Source organism: Passer domesticus, chromosome 3 (assembly GCF_036417665.1).
Source record: "Passer domesticus isolate bPasDom1 chromosome 3, bPasDom1.hap1, whole genome shotgun sequence".
In the NCBI taxonomy this organism is placed as follows: domain Eukaryota; kingdom Metazoa; phylum Chordata; class Aves; order Passeriformes; family Passeridae; genus Passer; species Passer domesticus.
This window is the reverse complement of record NC_087476.1, coordinates 50,143,918-50,168,700: the sequence shown is the minus strand read 5'-3', so window position 1 is coordinate 50,168,700 and position 24,783 is coordinate 50,143,918. Positions and strand designations below refer to the sequence as shown.

The following is a 24,783-nucleotide window of genomic DNA, read 5'->3' as shown; positions in this document are numbered from 1 at the left end:
CATAAAAGATAGTATTGTAAAAACCTCAAAACATTTTCTAGGTGTTCTGCCTGCCCACTTTGCCATCCTTCTATTGTTACTACCTGTGCTGAGCTTGAACCAGCTAGTTTTATGTAAGCAGGTCTCTGCCAGAATCTGAAAACTACTATAAGCTTTATGTTCACCTTGAAGAATCTAGAGGTTCTAGGGAGAAAACCTTCTTTAAAAATGTTACTTCCCTCAGTTTCTGAGGTGTATGCTCAAGGGAAATAAAATCTCAGTTGAATTGATATATGACACAATGAATTCCTTTCCTAAAAATTAATTATTTTTGACCATAAGCTTGCAGGTAACAGAAATGTAGAGGACAGTCGTGTAATTCTTAAAGCAGCTGTCCCACTGCCACCTGGAAAACAGTGCCACTGTTGTGCTTTATTGAGTATTTCATAGATCTAATGCATACAGCAGGAATTTGGTTAAGAATTGAATTAAATGTTTTTAATACTGAGAATATTCTCAAGTTGGTGTTTGCTGTGGCTTCTTGCTAAATCAACATTTTAATCCTGCTTTCGTTTCCCTACAGATGATGAAGCACGCCTGGGATAATTATAAGCGTTACGCGTGGGGATTAAATGAACTGAAACCTATATCTAAGCAAGGACATTCGAGCAATTTATTTGGTGAGTACAGTGTATTTTTGTGCTTAGTGACGTTAGCATAAAACAGTAAATCAGCTGAAAAGCTTATAAGTGATAAATATGTTTTCTTTCTGCTCCCTGTCATTGAGCATGATGTTTCTTGCTTCTGTTATGTGTAAAAAGTAACAGTAAATGTAGGTGCTTTCTGTGACTTTTATAGATTAGTGTCTGAATGAGAATAAATGGAGCATGGCATTGCTGCATGATAAAAATATAGTTTTGCTGCAATAAATACTGTCCTGTCTTAAACATTTACTATGGAAATCATTGATGCCACATTCAATAAACAGGGAACTAAGGGGGAGGGGGGTGGAGGAGAAATCCTCTACAAGGAACAAACTATACTCTCTACACTCATGAAGGTAGCTAAAGCTGTGTGCAGTTTTTAGGCATTTATTTCCATTTCTTATAAAAATGTGTTCATTTGTACCAAACCCCCTTATCAGGCTTTCTTTTTCATTAATATAACTGTTGTTTGCACTTCGAAATATTGCACAGGAGGTGTTAAATAAAGCCCAAGTTGTTATCAGTCTAGAACAAATATGGGACTGAAAAGTTCTAGTAGGAGAGGCACACTGCAGAAATCCAGTGTAATGAGGCAAGACTTCCTCGGTGTCCAAGTGGGACTTGTGGCTGAAGAGAAACAGCATTCTGAGGAAGCATAAATACAGTCCTATGAACTGTTATTATCTTCAGTTTTGCAGAAAAATGAAGAATTAAACTGTTTGACACCAATTTTTCTATTCAAATAGCTTGTTTTCCAAACAGAAAGCTGAAAAAATTACTAATTTGTATAGCTGAGACAAAATCAATACATTATTTTGATTTTAACAGGAACTTACTTTGTTGAATGTTTGCAAAAGATAGCTTGAAGTGGAAACATTCCTAAAACAGCCTAAATAGAGCACTTATCAAATCCCCAACTATATTTGGAGGTTGCTTAGAGACAGCAGTTGTGATTACAGAAATAAGTTGGAAAATACAACATCTACTTTGATCTTGCTGCACTGCTTGGCTACACCAAGGTAATATCAGAAATGTTAATAAGTAATTATTATCTAGTTAGTTATTGGACTTATTTTTGAGTTTTTGAAACCAGAGTAGTTTGAGTTAACTTCATGGCTGAGTCATCATGTTTCCGTTTCCTTCTCTTCTCTAAAAATGAAAATTATTTATTGTCTCCAGGCAAATGATAGTTGTGTGATTTAGCATGCTGAGGAGCTATTTAATGGAATTCTGCTTTCTTGCAGTATAAGAAAATGTCATAAAATTTCTTGACAATTAAAACACTTCATATAATTTCCTTTGAAATCAGAAGTGGTATAAACATTTCTAAGGTTTGAGTTAATGATAATATTGCATGGATTTGCAGAAAAAGCTGTAGATGCACTGACTTGTGAAATTCTTAAGCAGGAGTTCTGTGGATGTTGCATAAGTTTAAGTCACTTCAGGTGCAATTCTCTGTCAAACAGAACAGGTGTCGAATTGAAAAATAAAACTGTATTTAAAGGAGTAAGAGGCAGAGTCAGTCTAAATGCAGATCAGTTTCTCATCATGGTCATCTCGTATGTGATCTTATTGCTGAGGAGTTTTCCTCAGAAACCCCTTCAATCTTATTGATCTTGCTGCAAATCAAAATAAATATTAGGTCCCTTTCTGCTGAATTGCTTTACAGAATACCAAAGAGCAACATATCTGCAAACAGGTCTGCCTCACAACCTACCCTTGCCTGAATCCATAACTACCTTTTGTTCTTTACAAACAAAACCTTGTTTCTCTAAGTGTCCTCAGATTTATTAGATCTGATCTGTACCATCATGTTTGAATTCAACAAATGCCACCTTTTTCATAAAACAATAAAAGGGTGATCTGTTTGTGTGTTGGGTTTCTTCCCATTCCTTCATGAAAGAATGGACAAGTCTCCTTATCTTCCTGGTTTCTTATTAAAAAAAACCCCAAACACTAAAAATTGCAAATGGTTGACTAATTTAAGGTAATTCTGAGTTGTATTAATGGAGAATAGGTTACCTTCAGCTCTGTGTCCTGTGAATTTCCTCCCAACCTTCAGAAATCAAGTAGGACCTTCAGTTCACTGTCATCCATCATAACTATTTGCAATTTGCCAAGACTGTCTTTTCTTCTTGCTGCCAGGTCTCAAGTGTTTTAAAAATATGAGTTTCAAATCGTCTTGGTATCAGTAAAATACAGCACATTTCATTAGGCACTGTTTGATACCTAATGAAGCACTTCTCCTCCTTTGAATTAATTGCTGTATTTACATTACTTTGCACGTACTGGGAGTGGCTGTTGCGGGATAAAGACTTTTATACCTCACTGTGAGGAACAGCAGAGTCCACTGCTGTGTGGTGCTTTATGTAGCAAAAGTTACAGTACAGCTCTCCTGACACAGAAGGCGAGAGTTGTTTTCAAGTGGTACTGCTTCTAAGTTTATTTTTGCAAGTATAAATGCATGGCTCCTTTCAATCTCCATTTTGCAGGTAGATTATAATGACTGCTGTGTCTTGAAGGCACGTAATAACTGTCATGCTGTGTTTCTCAGAAGGACAAAAATAAGATGGCTTTTGAGAGGTGTAATTACACATGGATGGGCTTAGGAAATAACATCATGAAATAGAAACACTATATGAGGGCTAGGAGGAGAGGCAAATGGCCAGTGGGATGTTGATAGGAGAAAGGGTAGGGACAACTGGTGGTTCTAATATTGGGGGAAGGAAAAGAACCCTGCTTAAGCACCTTGTACAAACTACTAGTAGTAGAGCTATTCTGTAGCTGAAGGCTTCTTGTTGGACTTGGAAATTACTTTTTTTTTTTTCCTTTGGTCCTAAACTCAAGCCATGAAAATTCTGAAATCAAGGAACTGCCTGAGTCTTGCTGGTGTTCTGCAGGCAGTGTGCATGTAAGGGTGTATGTGATAAGCTGAGAAAGTCTTTAGACTGGCAGACTGTAGATATATTCATGTTATGAACAGAAGGTGCTTTCTTTCATGTGTCCACACCAAGAATAATGTACTTTTAGAGAAACACTGAAAGATTTCTCCTTGAAGCCAGTGCCACATACATGCCTCTGTAATGGCAATGTCTCTTCTGTATATCTCTGCAGTGTTTTTATTTCCTTTGTACACGCCATGTTAGATTTTACCGTGTTGTAGCAACGATTTGAAAAGACAGAAATACTCTTATCGATTTAATTACATGAAGTGTACAAATGTTTCAAGATTAATCAAATAAATTGGAATAGCTCAGCATCTGTTTGCACCATATCTGTCCATTAGCAAAACAGGGCATATCTCCTGGTATGACTTCTTCCATGAGTACTAATTCTTCTCTCACTATTCCTAGTAGAAAGTAGTAAGTGCTGTTAGTTTTTAATTTTTTAACTTTCATGTTTCAGGTTACTGTTAACATTGTTAGCTAAAGCAGAGATTTATTAATCTACCTTCCTGTAGTGAAAGTGGCAAAATCACAATTTTGCTTTTTTTTCATAGCACTCTACCGCCAGCCCCTCAAACTAGGAGCTATTCCTCTCTAAGCCTTCTGAACTAATTTGAAAACTAATGAGTCTTGCTGCACTAGCAGAGAACTCTTTCTAGAAGTGTTTTCTGCACTTAAATGATTGTAACTAAAGGGCTTTTTTAATTATCTGAAGTTGTGTTTCATGTGCAGTATTGCCAGTTTGATATTGTAACTTGTAGGCATAGTATAATTAATCTCTGCAAGTAAAAAGGACCTTTTCTGGAGGCAAAAAGGGAGGCATTTAATAAATACTCACTATCTGCAAACCCTAAAGTACTGTAATGTAGTAAGATCCTGTTCCTCCCACTTTGAACTGTTTTTTGTAATTTCTTTTATGGAGTGTTGAGGTGTATAAATATTTTTAATGCCTGCCAAAATTTATATCCAAAACAGTCTTGGCAGTGTATAGCAATGTGTCTTTTCGAACTCTAAGTTTATTAATATAGCCTAGGCAATTAATTGTGCATGTGTTTAAACAATATATTCATTTAAATTGAAAGGATTCAAAATCTTCCCCCCACCGCAGTCTTGTTTGTCTTCACTCTTCCTGCTGTATTCCTTGAAATTTTGTGTTTTGGTATGTGGTTTTAATTTGGGAAGTAAGCCTGACATCTATTGCAACTAAATTAACTTGTTTAAAGAATAACATTAGCAGATATTAGGATGAACATTAGGATAGAGGATGAATTACTCAACACAGCATTTTTGAGAGGAGGTCATGTTGCACAACAAAGACAAGTGTATTGTCATTTTAGATTTCTAAAACAAATTTTTCAGGCTTATTACTGGCCTCTCACAGGAATCTGTTACTGCTGAGGCCACACTCTCAAATTACTCATCCCGGTGTTGAAAAATTAAATGACCAAAGTGAAATTTGGCAGTGCAAATGAGTTATTTGGAGTAGCTTTGACAATGGCAAACTGCAAAGAGTTCCACAAACCCAGAAGGATTTCCCAACAGGCAATAATTGCACTTAAGAAGTAGAAAATGTTCCTAATTTAAACTGGCTTTTAGTGAAACAGGGGATAAAATTCTGAGTTAATACACAGAAAGGGCAGACTTGAGCTCATAGTAAGTAGTAAAGTTTGACAACTTTCCAGAACAATACGTGGGGGTCCATAAAAAGTGGCATAGATGGGATGAACAAGGATTTCTTGTTCCGTGTGGGGAGTGATATCCTTTATAAGGAAGGGGTGGAGATAGCAAATTACTAGGCAGCAGGTTCAAACAAAAGAAGGTGGTTCATAACAAAACATGTAGCTGAGCAGCACAATGCCAGAAACGTGGTGGATGCCAAAGGCTTCTGCAGGAAGCACAGAGATAAGCAATGAAGGAAAAAAGATTTAAACTTTATCAAATTCAAAGACACCAGAGCTGGCTATAAAATGCATAGATGTATAAAATACTGCAGATTTGGAAGAGCATTCTAGAAATATCACTATATTGTTTCATGTTACACATACGAAAAACTAGATTTTCTAAAAATTTGAATTAATAGCTCTTTTTCCTCTCTTACCAGGTGTGAATAGTCACTGAAATTAAAAGTGTTGGTATTGCTAAGGGTTTGCCAGTACTTGAGTCAAGAGTTTCATGTTTTGGCATAGTACACTTTAATAATTAATCACTCTTGACACTTTAAATTGCTAATGATATTGCATAGGAACCTTTTCAGTGAACTTTAAATAAAGGAAAACACTGTTCTAAGATATGAGTCAGCTTTTGAAGCAACGCTCCAAGAAACCTACAGCATAAATCAAAATGTTACTTTCGTCAAACCTGTATGTATTCTCAAATGCCAAGCTTGGTGTGCAAGGGATGGGAGAAAATTTTAAACTATTAAGTGCTCCAACATGCATTGATTCTGAAGTATTCTATTTCAGATTCATCTGGCCATATCTAAAAGCCTGGGCTTGACAAGTGAGAACTTATTTTGGCACACGCTCCAAAGGGTCTGGCCATAAGCCAGGTGTGGTTCTTAAACCATATGGCCATATAAGCTCAGTCACAGAGCTGTGCTAATAAGGTTGTCATTCACATCCAGAGCAGTTCTCCCTGCAGTGGCATCCTGGAAACTCATACAAAGTTATTCATCCTCTGATCACTCTTCTTATTCTGCTCTTGCTGCGCAGTCTGTCTGAGATGCTACTACATTCTCTAATGTAATCTCTTCTTTTATTTGCATGCGCATCCACTGGCACTGTTAGATATTAAAAAGCACGCAGTTTAAATGGGTTGACTGTGCATAACCCGGAGGAGATATAGGCTACCTGTGCTTTCAATAAGCTGTTGTAGTTAATAGTCCACAAATCTTGTTAGCAATATGCTCATTTTTTTGTTTTTTCCAGATCATTGCTAAGATTTTAAGTGTTAAACTGGAAAGGAAGTTCTGTCGATGTTTCTTGATAGTCTACTGAAAATTTTGTGTTGACTCATTTCTTTTGCATTCTTTTCACTTAATAGCAGGCTATTTTATGTGTTCTCTATTAATCCCTTGGAGTAAATGATGCTGTCAGTAAAGAGGAGTGATAAAAGTGTTAACAACAGAAGTAAAATGTAATATATGTGAGTACATGGTCAGGAGGTTTTGGTAGAGACTAATAATTCTTCATTTTGGTAGGCTTGTACATCTGGTTATCTCTTTTATCATCAAAATTACTTCCTTTGAGCTTCTGTTTTCTGAGTTACAAGTTAATTTTCTCTACTTGGAATATATATATATATATATATATATATATATATTTAGTTATCTGCAAAATATATGTGTATTTACCTGAGCTCTATGAATTTTATCCAGGTATTGTTTGTGATATCTTCCTCCTGCCTAGGGCAACTCTGAAACTCTACCATGGTGACTGCAGCTTGGCTTGCACTCTGTAACATAGTGCTCACTGTTAGTCAAATTTGTAGCTGTACTGTAGGTGTATAGGAAAACAGTCCTCTTGTCCAAATATTCTGTGTAATGAGTGTGTACAGTAATTGCCTAGCAATAATCTTTGCTTCTTGTAGACCATGACTGCTCTGTACTTCCTTGGGAATGTTGTGTAGGAACGAACAGCAGTGATAACTGTATTTAATAATTTATGTGCTGTGCTTTGAGAAGCATAGCTTATATAGGCTTGTGAAATGTTTGGTCTTATCCCATAATAAGGAATGTTCATTTAATTTCTTTGCTCTCCTTCCCCCAGCCCCACCACTGGCTTGTCTGACTGGTTATTAATGAACTGTTCAGCATCACAATTTCCATACTACTTTCAAGTTTAAGTTATTCTCTTGGCTGACTTAGTGTAAACTGCAGTTGTTCACAAGTCATAATTCTGGCCTCTAAACTGTCTCTTTCTCTGTTATTTTGTCCTTTATCAACAGCTCGGAAGTACAGCTGTTTGAGACAAACTTGACTAAGTATCACATTAATTGTTTTATTCCATTTTCTGGAGCCTTCAGAATAATAGCAGAAATTATTTGGAATAAAGTAAGATCTGCTTGAGATTCTAACTTTTTTTTTCAGCCTCTGCTCTAAGCAGGCCACATAGGCCAGATTCAGGAAAAAAAAATCATAGTAAGTAGGTGACTCCAAGGGTGATTTCTCAATAAGTTTTCTCTTCATTTTCTCCTCTTTTTCTTCTGACTTAGTAGTGGATTGCAGCTCAAGTACTAATCCTTAAAATTGAAAGCTTAACTGTTTAGTGGTCGTGTTAGTTGTATTACAAGAGGATTATCACAAAGAATGTCTTTGCATGGTGAGCCTATCACAATCCACTGAAGCAAATCATGTTATAGATGATTTTTCTGTAAGTAGAGCTCAGTTGTAAAGGTTCACTAGGAACTGCTTTTGTTGTATGGAGTTACCAGACATCTCCAGAGCTTATGCAGTAGTGATCTCAAGCAGATGTCCTCCAGCAGTTTTCCACTCTCACTTTCTCATAAGCTCAGGAAAAATATAAGTTGCTTAGCCAAGTTTAAAGGAATACTTTTCCTTTAATATTAGAGAAGGGCAGCCAAGTTCCAAATAAGCTCTTGGAGGATATTATGTTTTTCTTACCAAAGTATGCTGCAGTTTTATTAGTGGAATATCTGGGGGAAAATGTAGAAGAGTCCTTCCTTCAGAGTAGGAAAGTGACATTCCAAAAATGGGTAGTATAAACAGCTGCTAAAATAGAGAAAGTATCTGATTCTGTTAAATGTACCAAATAACTGTTGTAACAGCCTCAAATATTATTTTGCTTAAGATGGTGGAAATGGAAAATTATTTTCTGCCTGGAACCTTAATTTAAGGAAATTATATATATATATAATATATGCTATGTAGAGCTCTCCAATCGCCTCTCTGTTTCACGTGGAAGCAGAAACCCATGATGGCAGTGAACACAAGAATTGATTGATGCAGTACCTTTCTTAAATATGAAAAATTAAATTCTGATGCTTGATAAGTTTATAAAATTAAGTTTACTTTTTCATCAGGTATTTCAGAGACAAGATGATAATCAAGTTCCTTAATTAGTTGTAGCTACTATCTTGTTATTCCCCTGGTACAATCAATTCCGGAATGAGTATTCAGCTATTCACCTGACTCATTAGCCCTGCTGAGGGAGACAGGGATTGGACATAATGACTTTCTCTGTTGATTGCAACCTAAATTATTTTGTATTTCTAAATGTTTCCTTCTGTGTCAGAGTCTTTTCTAAAATATAACAGTGGTTTTCCTTTCATTATGAAAACTGCAGGAGCCAAGTTAGGAAATGAAAATCTTAGTAGAGTGGTCAAAATTGAATTTTTGACATTATCCCATAAATAGGAATTGAAACTATTCCTAGACAAAAATGGTGTTTTGAAAAGGTCAAGGTAAATTTGGAGTAAGCATAGGAAAGTATTTTGAGTGACTGTTTTCTTGAACCTCACCATCTGCATTAACCTTTCAGTACAAGATGATGAACATTTAATCCATTCCAAAGCCCACATACTGATGATATTCCATCTTGCAGTTAGGTCAAGGCTAGCTCTTACCCATCTCTGTAACAGAGGTAGAAAGGTGCCATTTTTGCAGACCAGCAGAACTCGCTGTGAAAACCAGTGCCTTGCAGCCCCTCCTGAGCTGACAAATCCATATGTGCAAATTTGCCTTTGGCTTTGCCTCCCCCAGTGCTATCTTGTGCAGACTTCTTAAAGGGCTTTCCTAACTAAAATGGGGTCAGTACTCACCAGCTTCTTAAAGTTTTATGTATATTTTTGACTATAAAAACAAAAAAGCAGCTGATTGTTTCCATTCCAAACTAGAAGGAATGGGAATTTCTCAATTACCGAGACTTACAGTGTTTTATGTCATTTTACGGTGAACTGTTCTATCAATGGTTTAAAATGCAAAATTATGGCTGAAAATACCGTATATTAGAACAGCTCTTCAAAAGTTCATTAGTGGAAGAAATACTTAAATATTATGATGTTGTGTTGTGGCATGGGAATCAAAGTAAGGGCTGTGAATTACTAGTTACCACTTGAATGCTTATGCACCCAGTTTTTAATTGGATTAATTGAAATTGGATTTTGAAATTAGAATTAATTTAAATTAATTAGATCTAACTGAAAAGTCTTCTGTTGGAAAGTAAATCACTGGCTCTTCATGTATTTCAGGTAACATACAAGGAGCGACAATTGTGGATGCCCTTGATACATTATACATCATGGAAATGAAAGAGGAGTTCAAGGAAGCCAAGGAGTGGGTTGAAAAAAACTTGGATTTCAATGTGGTAAGGAGTGTTGCTGATTAACTTTTAATGCTCTGTTTAGTCTCCAGGGGCCAACTGAGGACTGTGTTCTTGGTATTACACGCATAATGCAAGGCTAAAGAATTTAGATTATTGATAGATAAAGCAGGAAGCTGGAAGATAAGAAATCTACTGCTCCGTTTATATGCTCTTTTTCTGTCTTAGGTAGATGGAAGGCAATGAGCTGAACTGGAGGAAGGAAAAAGGAAATAGAGTATTTGCCATTATAAAGTAAAAAACGGCCTTTTCAGCTTTTCTGGATAGAAGAATTGGGACCCATCAAGCGTTGATTTTTTCACTATGCAAACCTTTTACATTTTCCCTTTATGAAATCTTCCACATATTTTAGTTGTGTTTATTGAAAGTCACATGCCATACATACTACTTAGGTTCCTTTGTCTCCTGCAGTAAAGTTGAATATCGTGAGTTAGGCTGAACTATTGGCACAACTGAACTGCTTTAGTCTTACGAGGCATCAGGTCCTCACAGCTGCACATACAAATCACCCTATTGAGTGGCAAATATGCAGCTGAGGGCAAAGTTTATTATTGAAGCTTTTACTCTAGAAAGGCCTTGAACAAGTAGGAACCTCTTCAATTAAATGGCAAAGGCCTGGGTTTGGTATTTTTCCTTATTTTTTCCTTTGGGTTTTTTTTGGGCCAGAGGACTTATTGTTGGTACAGAGAGCTGATGAGGCAGCTCTGATCAGTGTAGTGAAGTAAGCACAGTACATTGAGCACTTCAAAGCTCTTGTAGTTGACATGCTTAATGTTAGAAACACTTTCTGAAAACAAAGTACTCTTTCTAATAAGTTATGCAAAAGTCAGTTTTAATTAGGTCTCTTCCATGCTTGAGAATTAATTATCCTTTTAAGAAGGAGTTAATAGGAGTGGATCTAACATAGTTTATATAAGCAGTAATTTAGCATTTATATTTACATTTATAATGTAAATAGAGGATATTGAACAGTGCTCCTGTGTAGTGTCAAAAGCCTGAAAGATAAACTAATTTTATTTTGTGCATAAGAATTTTTTTCCCTAAAGGTATTTTTGTAATACTGAATTCCTGTCTTATTAGCTTAGTATTATCTAGATGTTTAAAAACCAGGATAAGACAACAGAAAATAACAAACTCTACTTAAAAGGATGAGCTGAGCTCTATTTGGAGGAACATTGTAGAGTTTAACATGACTATTAACATGATAATCTTTGGGTTTACATATATCTTGCTATATTTGGTACTGGAAACTTTTAGATGGTATTGCCTACATTTCCTATTTTTAATGCACCTGTTTTTTTCTCAGTAATGCTTATAAGCTAAGAAAATGTCAGAAATTTTGTATTCCACTAGTTGTTCAATGCAGGAGTCAAGCAGATTTACCAAAGCAACTTCACAGATAACACTGACATGCGTCACTAACAGTATATTGTTACTGATATTCCTGTAAATAGAAGCCTGCAGTTCAACACCTCACAAAATTATTTTCATAATACTTCATAATCATATGTAATTGAATTTTGCATTGGCATCAGCAGCAAGTAGATGAATTTTCCCAAACTGGAACAAGGAAATTAAAATAAATAACGGTGATGCCAAATTTAATAATGGACGTCCATTTCTTTAATGGCTGGATTGTTGGAAGCTACTCAACTTGCACTTTTGTTTAGTTTTCCACTTTAAGTATAGGTTTTAGATTCAAATGCCATTTTGTATTTATATCTTACAGTTTAAAGAACAGCAGTTCTCTTTTGTGTTTAAGCATTTATCATTTACCAGGCCTTATATGACATATTCTGCAAAAATGTTATGTACATTATACTTGCTTCTGTTTTAGAAACCTTTGTCCCATGAAAGTGATTTATTTGGAATAACTGACTCATTGACATATCCTTAAGAGTTATTTCTTCTGAGTAGTATAAACTTGTGTTTGACATTTCTGATCATTTCCTGAGCAGCGACTGCTTAATCAGCATATTTGGCCTTTATTTGCATAAGTAGGATACATTTTTCTCTTCATTTATTCTTAGAATTGGTTTTTCAAATCTTTTAATTTTCTTTAAAATGTTCTTTACAAAAATTGCTGTGACTGTATTCTGTAGCAGAATTTTTTCTCCTTATGTTCTTTCAATGCAGCTGGATATAGGAAAATTTTACAAACTCCGGAAGATACTCACCAAACTATTTTGCCAGCATTCACACCACTCTCAACACCTGATCATAAAAGTTGCCTGGTGTCACTTTGTAAAGTAGGCACTAGTTTATCCACGTGAAAGGATTTATGGAATAAAGATGACTTAATGGGAAATGGCAACATCTCTTTATGCGGTAGATTTCAATCTCTCAGTTCAATGAATTAGATGTCAGGGTTGCTCTTCTTTACCTTCCCAAAGATAGGTTTTGATTTTGAGGGAAAACTCTAGTTAAGTCAGCAGCACCTTTCTTGGCAGACTTGTGCGTTTTAGTAGGCTTGTCAGTGGGTATGTTTAGAGGCTTTCCCTTTTGGGGTGTAACACAGGCTATTTTCATTACAGCTACAGCTGGTAGCCCTGTGATTTTATAACTGAAATACCCACATTGCAATGCTTGGAGCTTTTTTATGTCACAACTTCTGACTTTTTTTTTTAATTTGAAACCTTGCAGAAGTTTGAACTAAACTGAGCCATTCCTTCAGGAATTAATGTTGCATTTCATGATTCTGTCAATATTATCAGAGATGTAGACGTACTTTTGGAAGGAGATGACATTTGCAGCGGTTAAATCCATGGTCTTAGCTTTGAGTAGCACAATGGATATATGCTTTGTTCTCTGTTAAATCTCTTCATCTCTCTGGGGGATTCATCTCTGCTCTTCTAATTAATATAGCCAAGGCTTTTCTGACCTCCCCACACAGGCTGCTGCCCACACGCCCCTTCACAGTGCACAGCCCAAGGCTGCAGCAGCTGGGCTGGGCTGTGTATCTGCAGGTTACAAGGCAGGAAAAGGGAACCAGTCTTTCATGGGATTTCTAGGGATCTTGACTGTTTCCTAGCTGCAACTATGCATGCTGCCTGCTCCTCTGCTCTTATTTTTTCTTATTTGTTGCAGAAGCTGCACACACACACACACGCACACACATACAGAGATTTCTGTAGGAGTTTCTGTACCAGCACCCCACTTCTGCTTCACAATGGGGAGGAAAAAGCTATTGGTCTCTGTAGTCCAAGAGCCATATAACATTGAATACATGCTTGGGAAGAGAGAGAGGGGAAAAGGGATCTTAATGAGGCAAATGAAGGGGTCAGGTGTCGGGGAGTAGTGGTGCCTGAGCTGATCTACGTGGCACAGCAGTGAGGGTTTGGGAGTTGTTAAGTATTGGAATTAGTGGTACTCTGCATCTGTGCCCAAACACAGCCCAGTATCTTTAGGATGAATGACCAAGTGATCCATCCTCCTCCTCTTCAGCCTTCCTAAATTCCTTCTGTGCAAAAGGGCAGTCTTGCCTGTACTGCCTACTGGGAGCAGTCCTTGGTCCACACAGTGTCCTAAAGCATGTCTGGGCATGGACTGGAAACACAGGGGCCCACACCAAGACCAGAAGTGCTGGCAATCAAACTGTACACAGGACAGGGCTTGAATTCATACCCTGACCAACTGACTGGCTGGCTGGCTGATGGAAGTGTAGCCAGACAGAATCACAGTGGGAGCAAGGTATGGAGCAGAAAGCCATGCACTTGTTCAGGTAAGAGGGAAGTTGGGAAAGTATGAAGAGTATTTCATTGCTCTCAAAGACAGGTAGTAATGAGTTGAGGAATTGCATAAAGAGAAAGCAATAAGGAAGAAGGTGAGGGTACCTTTGGTCTTGTGTCCTACCAATACTCTTAAGTATCAGTCAGTCACTGATTTTGTATCTGATTTTGTATGCCACTTCTGAAGCTTGAAGGCTAACTTAGCACTTCTGAGTTTCATCTTTGTGCTCAGCTCAGCAAATCTGAGTGTCTTTCAAAGAGATTTGGTCAGCACCTTCATGCAGCCTAGAAGTTTTGTGTGATATGTCTGTTATTTGAGAACTGGAAAAGAAATGGTGAAAGTGGAGAAATTTGAAGTTATGGGGGTTTGTCTACTGTCATGTACAGACTAGACCCTTTGCAAGGGCCCAGAATAGCAAATATTATTTGCATAAATAAGGCTTCCAGCATTTATCATTGACTCAGCTGTATCTGTGGTGTGGCAGTAAGGGGTAACAGGACAGACTTCCAGACTTCAGTTTGCTTATTTCAAACTTAAGCATTTACAAATCTAAATCCTACTATTCTCAAACCGTAGGTATTATGATTGATTTGTATTTAACAGTCCACAACCTAATGTTCTAACTTGGAACATTATAGATTTTTGGCTCTTTATTCTTGGTATTTTTCCTCTTCAAGTGAGAAAATCAGAAAGTGTTCTAATACAAGTATTTGGAGCAACTTTCCCATTTGGGAAAAAAAAAAACAAAAAACAAGTCGTGGGTCAGAGAGAAATCTTAAGAAAGCCAGCAGGTGAAAATGGTTCTTTAGTTTGTGGGACTATTTGATTACCAGCTTGCCACATAACTTATTAATACACTCTAAATGCCAGACTACAAAGTGACTTGATTTTGTTTTGATTATGTGTAAGAACCAATTTTGATGGGCTAAAAGGAGATCCTGAAAATTCATTACTAAACACAGTTATTTTGCTGCTAGAGTTTATTAATGCCTTCAGTAGCACTTTATTTTTGTGCCTGTTGAAGATCTTGCAGTTTGCCATGCAGGGACTTCAGCAAGGTTAAATAACATGTTATGTAATAACCAGGTTTTGACACTTGTGATAAAAAGGTTACTAAGATTGTTTCCCATGTCTTTGGGAACTGAATATTTCAGCAAGCTGCCAGAAACTTTCATTTGTGGAATATGAATGAAACTTTTTTCCCCCACAATTGCAGGTAATTAAAATCTTGTTTAATTACAACAGTTAAAAGTGAGCTATTGTAGTAAGTGTAGTTATCTTTGACTCTATAGTAATTCCTGAGTTGCTTGAGAATGCTGGGATTTGTTGCTGTTCCCAACCTTTGTGCTTCAACAGGGGAATATTATTATTTAATAGCAATAATAATTACAAGTTCATCTCATTTCACAGGAAATGTGGGCCCTTTGTGTCCACTTTTTAGTCTAGAATTATATACATTATTCAGTACAGGGTCCCTGGTGTTCTCTTGCTCAGCTTGTTAAACTGCAGGGTATGGGCTGCTTGCCATGGTGTGTGTGCATGGGGGGAGTTACTGTATTCCTTCTACACAGGAGCAATAGATGGAAATGCAGATGAGGGGCTGAAGTTCTGTACGCTCTTGATGATACAAGAACAGGAGAACCAAAGGAAATAAAGTTTTGGAAGGAATCTTTGCAATGGATAAGACTGAAACAAATTACATGTTTGATTCGTGGGGTTTTTTTTTAATCTTTATAAAAGCTAAGACAGTAAGCTTTTTATGAAATATAAATTAAGGTGCCTTGGTTATTGGGAATATATTCATCTGTGTAAAGAGCACACAGTATTTTTTCCAGCTGAATTTTGAGTGGCAGAACATGTAACCAGTGCTGCTGGTGAGTGCCAGGTGGAACCTAACACTGGATAAATAAAATAGTGTTGTGTTTCAAATGTTGTGTTTATAATGGAGGGTGACTTTCCATGAGGAAATACAGATGGGAATTGTTTTCGCCTTGGTCTGTGAATTGTGGAGAGGAAGATTATCAGGAACGAGATGCATTAGGAAATGATCCAGAAGGATATGAATACAGATGTTTGGGAAGCTGGAGGAGTTCAATAGGGAAAGGCCTTCAGGAGAGCCCAGTTGACAGTACTTTGCTGTCTGAACATTTCTTTCAATATTCAATATACCTGCTGTTTGAAGCCTCAGTAGTTTGCCAGTTGTAGCCTTAATCCTCTGGTTTATGGAAGGGTGAGGGAAGTCGAGTGGAGAGATGCAGCTGAGATCAAATTGGCCCTGTCATAGATTTGCAAATAAAATAGAAAAGCAGAGTAACACAGGCTAGCTAATATGTGTCTTGGCCCTTTATTCTGCCTGTCCCATCCCTATTTGGTTATATTTGTTGCTTTTTGAAGATGGGTCTTGTGAAGGCATTGTCACTCTCCTTTTCTTTAAAAGGAGTTAGTATAATATGTTTTCTAGTTATATCTGTAATTTTCTCCAGCATCTTGAGGGTTTCTGAGCTACAGGTTTTCTTCTACTTAAAAAGCAATTTTAATATAACTTTGGTGTTATGTGTCTAGCTAGCAATGTAAAGGATGTTGTATGTCTGTGTCAAAGTAATTTCATCTTTAGAAGCTAATTAAAAAAATCAAATTAAATTCCTGAAACTTGTCAGCTTTGCTCTCACACCACATATTGCATTCATATATTGCTTTTTATTTTCTATGTTTTCTCAAGTACAGTGATCAGAAATCACAATTTCTCTGGATCTTGTATAATAGTTGGTATATTCCATTTATGGTTCAAATAGGGAATGATAAATTACTGAATAAATACAAGATGAAAGACTGCATTACTCGCATTCAGCAATTAACATAAAAGCCCTGGAATTAAAACAAAAACATCTTATTCCCAATACACATAACTCTTTTCCAAGTACCTACAGACTTTCAGAATCCTTTCTAAAAGGGAGGCCTGCAAATATCAGATCATACTGATGTTTAGATGTTAGCACAGATGAGATGTGTGCTAACAAAGGTGTTTCAGATATTCTCATACAGAGCACAGTCTATTTATCCAGTTGTTCAGAGATGTCTTTTACACTAGGTACCTTAAAAAGGGAACATCTTAGTCATCTTGAAATATACATGCCCAGTCACTTCACCGTACAGAACTTCTGTTAGAAGCAGTGGAATTAATTCAACCACTTCTCAGACTTGCTATGTAGGTGATACAGTAACTGTTTGAAGGAGAAGGCTAAATTTAAAGTAAAAAATAATTCTCATCTCTACAGATGGTGAAGTAGAAATTTTGGGAAGTTCAGATGAAAGTTTTTCTGATATATTTTGGTACTGTTAAATGGATCATAAGGTATTCATATATAGCTTGATCTGAGAGCAAAATAAAAAAAAAAATAGTATTGCTTACTTAGACTTTGACTGCTGAGTAGAAATATACAGACTTATTTGTGCAAACTGTGTGTGGATGATTAAATATATGAAAAGAGTGTAATGGTCAGGATATGGCATCTTCAATATGTCATATTGTACAAAAATTTTAAAAATCGAACCAGGAAGAAGGGTAAATTTGGTGTAGCAGAAATCCACTTTTAGGACAAGTTCACTTTTCTTAACAGACTACTTCTTCACACGAACTTCACAAAGACATATAGACATGTTTTCTTGATGTGAAATTATAAAACTTTAATTGTTTTGCCACTTACTTGTGTGCTGAGAATAATATTAACCTGGTACAATGAGTTTAAGAGTGACTATCAGGCATACAGCTTTCAAATATACCATTAATGAAGTGACTGTTTCAGTGTTTGTCTGCTTCAGTGGCTTGCATAAAGATTTTGGTAAGAGGCAAGTGTTTCAACTGAAAGTTCAGAGGTTCAAGTGACCTGTTGGGAATCTGATAACGTTAGAACAATCGTTGCCTTCAAGAAGTGTCCTGAAGGATCACCCCTTCAACACATGTTCAGTATTACAGTGCAATTAATCTTTGTGGCTCAACAGTAAAACCTTTATTCACATTATTTCCAAGTCGTCTTCTTGTCTGTAACCAATTTCCAGAAGCAGATGTCAGTGCACACACACTGAGCCTTCCTTAAAGGGCTTTGCTCTCCTTGAAAGATAGCAATGGTTTTGTGAGTTAAGTGGTCATATTTAAATCCAGAAAGGCACAATGTAAAGTTCTGGAGACAAAATATTCAGATCATACAGCACTCAATTTACTTCAAGCAATTGAAAACCAAAAAGTAATTTAATTCACTTCTCAAAGGAAACACAAGTGTCTGGGATATCTGATTAACTCATTTCCATCTGACACCTACCACTTTACAGCTTCAACCTTCCCACATCAAAGAAAGGTACTTGACATGTGCTAAGGCTCAGGATTGAAATGGGAAGAACCTGAATTTCTGAAGAAGATTCACATATTCATATTCTTATACTATTCATAGGAGTTTCAGCTAGCTCAGTCTCCAGGGAAGAGAAGCCACCCCTTTCACTCATTTGATCATCATTTCTTCAATCAGATCAGGTCAGATCAGCCTTTCTTTAGTCAAACCAGTTCTCTACTAGCTGTATTATAAGTTGGATTTTAAGGTAGACTTCTGTACTTAATGTACTGTAGTGCTTAGCAGATGGACAGATGCATCACCTAGTTAGTTCATATTTCTAGAGAATTTCAATGTTTTTATATCCCCCTCCCCAGGTTTAACGTGGATCATGGCATTATAAAAAAACCTGCATAGGAATGTTGAAGTTGAGGTGAATACCTGTTTCCATTTTCCTTATTGCTGCATTCAGTGAGACAATGACTGAACACTTGGAAAGATAAATAATAGATTTGGGAAAAAAGGCATTTTGGAAAAAGAAATTAAGCTGCAGAAATTAAACTTTGTTGTTTCTCTTAGAAAGGAGAGGACCAGTGGGGGAGAGCAGTAACAGAGGAGAAACTGCAGATTTCTAGAATACTCAAAATAAACTTGTAAGAGTGTTATGTTCTGAACACTGTAAGACAGCAAGAAAATTTTTCTGTCTTAACACATGATGCCAGTATGAGTTTTCAAGATATGCGTGATGGCTTTATTTTGTCAGCCCCTTTGAATTGTGCTCACTTGCATTAAAAAAAATATACAGGCACACACCTATATACTGTATTAATTATATATTAATCAGAGTAATTCTGAATGGAAATTATATCCTCTTTTTAGAGGGGAAAGTGCAGAATACTTTTTAGAGGAGAAAAGTTAAATTTCTGAGTGTAAACCAACAAGCATTGTAGCAAGCCTGAGAGTGTGGTTTGAACCTGTACCTTTACATTTTACAAAAAACTCATGAACTCTGCAACATGTCTAGACACCTTTTCTTAATCAGAACACCTTGGAAACTGAAAACCATGAAGTAATATTTCTGTTAAGTAGCCCAGTGCTGGTTTGTTTGTTTATCTTTTCTGTAAAGGCAGTTTACTGCAATTCAAAATCCATAAAAAACAGGGAGCAACTTCTTCCCTCCTACATAAACTGACATCTGAATGCTTAAACTGGAAAAGCACAAAACCTAGCTAAATGAAAAAAGCCTGCAAGCCTTTCAGAAGAAATTCCATCAGGTCCACCGTGCATTGATTTATATTAAATATAGCTATAGTGTATGTTGGCAAATAGAAAATGGAAAAGTGACTCAGTAGAAGCAAGAGCAACCCAGAACATGTGAAAGTCAAATGCCTTTTTTATGTGCCTGAAATTTTGGGACACTTGGGTACCTTTTTCTGCAGAAATACAGTAATATAAAAAGCAGTATTACATAAAAAAAAAATTAGGAAACTTCACTAGATTAACTTTTTAACTGAATGCCTTGAGTAGGTTAAATGGTATATGTTGGGGTAAAATTGGAATTGCCTCAAAAAAGAACAAAAACATGTGAGACTCAGATTCCTCATTTATGGTTGAATTTCAAAAGGCCGGGAAGAATGTGCTTTGAGTTTTGAGATAGATACTGACTGGACCAAGTCTTTATCATTGGTAAAAGATATTACATACCAGCTCTAATAGCGAAAGATCATTTTCCTTGTGAATACACATAATGATTACATTTTTCCTGAGCATGTAATTAACTCATTCTAATGTTACTTTCATTTTTGCAGTAAGCTGCATTTAGACTGAAGTAGGAAAACACTTGATAGGACATTTTGATCAATACTGATCTGAGACGGTGTGAGGGGAGATAGCATGGGACATGTGATCCAAGAGCACTTTTTGGGCAAATGCTGAATCATCTGCAAGGAATGATAAATACTTAGATATATGGATTTAGAGAAAGCCTTATAGCCAACAGAGGAGATGAAAAGTTGAGCAGGATGAGGATAATGAAGAGGCTATTTTGTCAAAGTGAGGAAGAGAAAGAAATGCTTTAAATTCTTATGTCACCATTCCCTACATCATCTTTTTTAGTATTTTGCTATTTACAGCTGTCGTGCCTTAAAAGCTGTATGTATATATATATATGTGTGTGTGCGTGTGTGTATAAACAAACCTCTATATAAATAAGTTTATGTTTATTTCAACAGAATGCTGAAATTTCCGTATTTGAAGTCAACATTCGATTCGTCGGTGGACTACTTTCAGCTTACTATCTTTCAGGAGAAGAAGTAAGATGGTTTATCTGACATATCATCATCTAGATAAGTCATTCAATTTAAGTTTTATAATTTTATTTATCCAAATTAAATCATTTCATTTATCCATCTTTTACAACTTTGAAAATGGCATGTACAGTAGAGACCAGTCCAATGGGTCTTCTTGCTTTTATTGCTGCTGCTTTCTTTAAATCCTAAAGCTATTACTTCATTTAAGTGTTAAGTGATATATTGGTTTTTTTCCTGAGTGGGAGTCACGCCCAGTATGTCTTACTGGGCTTCTTGCTAGAGTGTGTAATTATGGAGTTCCTACTATATGGTAGTGGTAGTTTTGGTGCATCAGCTTCCTGCTTCCCAAATGGAATCTGGGAATACATTCCCAAATGTATTTCAAGTGTACCCTTGAACTCTTTTAAACTCTTACTTTGTGTTTGCCTCACTGAACCTGAGCTTCAAGTCACATGGAGAAGACATGATAAGAAAGAAAAGGCAGCTGCAAACCTATACGTGTGAATGTTATTAAAGCATTAATAACCCATTAATCTCTATTTCCTGTCACAGTTTCTGCAGAAAACAAAGATGCAGTTTCATCTTAGAGCTTTGTCTAAATACAATTACTTGTGTAATATTTTTTGAGAAGGCCAAAAGAGTCGCAGGTACCCTTTAAAATGGCACATATTGTGATATTTTCAAGTTTTAGTTTGGCAGATGAAAAGTCTTTAATCTTACTAGTTTAAACACATGTTTCTGTCTCTGGATTATAGTAGTATTTTGTTGCAGGATGACACAAGTTGGTACTCTTTAAGCATAAATTGAATTTCTCATTCCTTAAATCCAAAGCAGTTACTCGTGGAAACTCCACAAATCCAAGAAAGTTAATTTTTTTCATAAGTCAATTTCCCAAATTCTAGGTAGAGCTCTGTTTTGAACCTGTCACTTTAAATTACCTAAATTCTATGGCTGTGCATGATTATTTTTTGCTAAAATTTATCATTATGTTAAAGCTGTTTTAGCAGGTACTGCTGGGTCATATACCTGACAAAGCAGTTATAAGGAGACAGTGGTCCTCTGACACTTTTATGTCTTTAATAGACTAACCTGCTTATTTCACATGGACCTGTGCTGAGTGTAAATGGTATGGAAAAGACATTCATGTCTTAAAATGCATAGGTTTGGGAAAAAATGCAGTCTGACACTTAACAGCAATGAAAAAAAATGAGAGGTGCTTGGGAGCAGGCATCTGGATCTTTGCTAGATATTGTTTTACTTATATTTCTTCTCTTTTCACTGGAGATATGGGAAACAGGTGTGGGCTTTTCTAGCATAACCTATTGGTACACTTTAATTATCCAGTCCTGACAGAAGCAGAGGATATTTCTTGGCAGACAAGCTGGTAAATGAATGTTCATGGGCCTTTACATCAAGTGGCAGTTTGTCTGCCAGGAAGTGCCTTAATCCTTTGTCATCAGTGCTGGTGATTTCATATGTATGTTGATGGTTTATGTCCTGTGTCTGTTAATGTGCAGTCTCACTTTCAATCAGCGTGTATAGTTCCTCCTAAATAACACCCAGTCTTTGCTTCTCAACCATTCCTTCATCCTCAGAGAGGCAGTTTTACCTGTCCGGCTAGATTGAAAGCAGCACTCGTGTTCCAGTAAAACTCTTGCACAAATCTAATGAGGAGACATCTGAAGCAAAAGAAATGTTTCACACAACACATAATTAAATGGAACTCTTTGCAGTGGAACATTGGTGCTAAGCGATGCTAGTGCCCATTCTAAAATTGATGGACTTGGTGATGAAAGTAAAATGGACTCTTACATACAGAGAAGAGGTTTATTATTAAGGAGGCTGCCATGCTCTTGCAGGCCAGGAAGGGCATCCTCCACTCTTGCCACTGGTTCTCACATTCTCTGTTAGGCATCTGCTGTCCAAGATAGAATGATGTCCCTAAACAGTTGTTCTGGTGGCTTAGAGAGTGCAATTCAGCATGCTCTGCCCTCATCAGATTTGGGGAAACTTCATGATTTGTCTCCTAAATCCCAAGATGCTGTGGCAATAGCCAACCTCTGCCAATGGACAGAATGGGATGCAGCAGGGTGAGGTTCTCCTGTATTATGTGGGTCATTTTTCCCTGCTGCTGCTGAGAGGTGTGGAAAGGCTTGAGGGTCCCACAGGCTGGCTGGCACTATAGAAAGTATATCTTTAATAATCTGTTAGTCCATTACATTAGTGGGTGTTCCTAAAAAGGTAGCACAATCTGTATGCACGCTGATTGAAGGATTAAACTTCCTCAGTTAAAAGCTCAATTAATTCTTTATCAGATTAACTATTAAAAAAATCTTATATTTGCTGTGCTCACTTACCAGTATTCTAATTAAAGAAATCTATGTTTCGGTAGAAGGAGTGATGGAAATAATTATTGTTTGTGCTTCTGAATTACATTTCCATGGGTAATGATCCAAAGCTGCAACACATTGTATGTTCCATAATCATTTGTAAGTCTAACTAATCACGATTAAAGAATATGCTATCATACTGAGTAGTTCCTAAAACATCCTCCTCACATAATAGTTCATTTAGATAAAGTCACCAATGTGAATCATTCTAAAAATGAACAAATTGACTACTTTACCCCTTGATAACTATATGTGCTGCTCACCTGCAAATAGAGCCATGAGATGCTTTTTGTTAAACTTCCTACAATTTCTATCTTACTAGAATTAATATGAAATACCTTGAAGTGCTAGAAATGTTATATGCCTTTTTTTTTTTTTTTTTTACTGTGGTATCTGTCTAAACCCAAGTCAAAAAGAGTTTCATTCAAATATCAACTTCATTTGTAAAATAGCTACATATATCAGAAAACTTAAAATTAAGTGAGTAACTGTTTAACTGCTGGTCTTTTTTCTGTTTTCGTTCATGTTTTTTTTGTTGGCTTCTTTTGGGTTTTAAGTCCCTAATAATATTGCATGTGAATGCTTTTCTTGGTATTTTTTCCATAAGTCACTAGCTGTAAAGGATTATTAAAAATAAACCTGGCTCCTTAAAAGTACTGCTAATATTGAAAATCTTTTTGTTTGTATGAAAGTATCTTTAGGAAACTATAATATGATAGATTTATCCCACAGGACTGGGACAGATTTTTTTTTCAAACTTTCTTGATCATTTTGTTCAAATTAAACCTTGATTAAATACAAGATATGTCTTAGAATCTTGGAAGATTCCTTATTTAAGTATTTTTTTTGTTTTGAAGTGAAAAATAAAAAATAAGGGAGAAATTTGTTTTACAACTGTCTTGCTGTACTTACTAGTTTGATGTTAAATGTTGGTATACCAGGGGTCAGGAGTATTGCATGCAGCAAGGTCCTCTGTTTTGCAGACCCAGATATTTACACTTCCAAATGTAGTCATATAAGGAGACAATTTATTAATTGGAGGACTGAACCCTCTAACAGTAACTAAGATCTTTCTTGGAATTCATGGAGATTACAAACATGACTTCTGAGCACTGTCATTTTTACTCCTGGGAATAGCTGTGTGATACTGGTGCTGAAAGTCATGCCAAATGTATGGCCCTGCTCTTAGTCCAGTCGGGTTGGTACATTCTCCAGGTCTTCTGATTTACTCATAACTGGCTCTAAAAGGCACTGCTAAAGCTAAGTAATAAGGGGACTGTTTTACTTGAAGGTTGGTTCCACAATCAGGGGATGCGTTGCATAGGCAGAAATAGAAGGAACTTTTAATTTGCTCTTTGTGTGAGCAGCAAAACAGTTAACCTAAAACGTTTTGAAGTGAATAACGAGTGCGTGAGTTTCAGATTCAACTGGTAATTTCCCAGATTCCTTTGAAGCTTTTCTGTTTTCTGAATGGGATAAGTAGCTTTGTTTTTCCTGCAGAGTTAAAATATTTTGGATGCAGCAGCTGTTCTTCCTGCATAATATGCTCATGTTGCCATTTTTCTGCGTGGCATGAAGCAGAAATATAACAGATTTGTACTTTTTTTACTGTGGCAGGATAACCTGTTTGAAGGAACACTAATTTATTCTGATCAGGGTGAAGGAATAAGAAAAACAACCCAAAACAAATTACCTCCAAAAACTCCCAAACAAAAAAAAAACCTAACAAAGGAAAAAATCCAAGCTGTTCTTCATGATGATAGGTGTTAGAGTATCATCTGTTGCTCTCTACCAGCTGTCAATTAGAGGTTAAAAAATGTGGGGAAAAAGTTATGACATACTTAATTAGCTTATATCTGCATTTAGAGTTGGAGTTACTTTGCCACTGTTCAACCTCACTTGATGATCTTGGCTTCCTGTCTGACTTCAGACAGACCTAATCATTGCTCACTGTAACCACCATCCCTCAGTGATTGTCAAGCTATCTTCCTAATGAGGAGCAGGCATGAAATAATGATGGAGATGCTATTGATCTACAACTGCCTTTGCCAGGCTGACCACAGAAGA

The 24,783-nt window shown here is 36.5% G+C and overlaps 1 protein-coding gene across 1 annotated transcript in view; it reads left to right on the top strand.

Moving 5' to 3' along the window:
- The window catches only part of MAN1A1 (mannosidase alpha class 1A member 1), a 141,473-nt gene that overhangs the window by 36,153 nt on the left and 80,537 nt on the right, over window positions 1–24,783 (top strand). Inside the window, exons 2-4 of the mRNA XM_064413031.1 lie at window positions 563–659; window positions 9,836–9,951; window positions 20,249–20,329. Of these exons, the coding sequence (XP_064269101.1) occupies window positions 563–659; window positions 9,836–9,951; window positions 20,249–20,329 (294 nt within the window). The remainder of the gene's footprint in view (window positions 1–562; window positions 660–9,835; window positions 9,952–20,248; window positions 20,330–24,783) is intronic.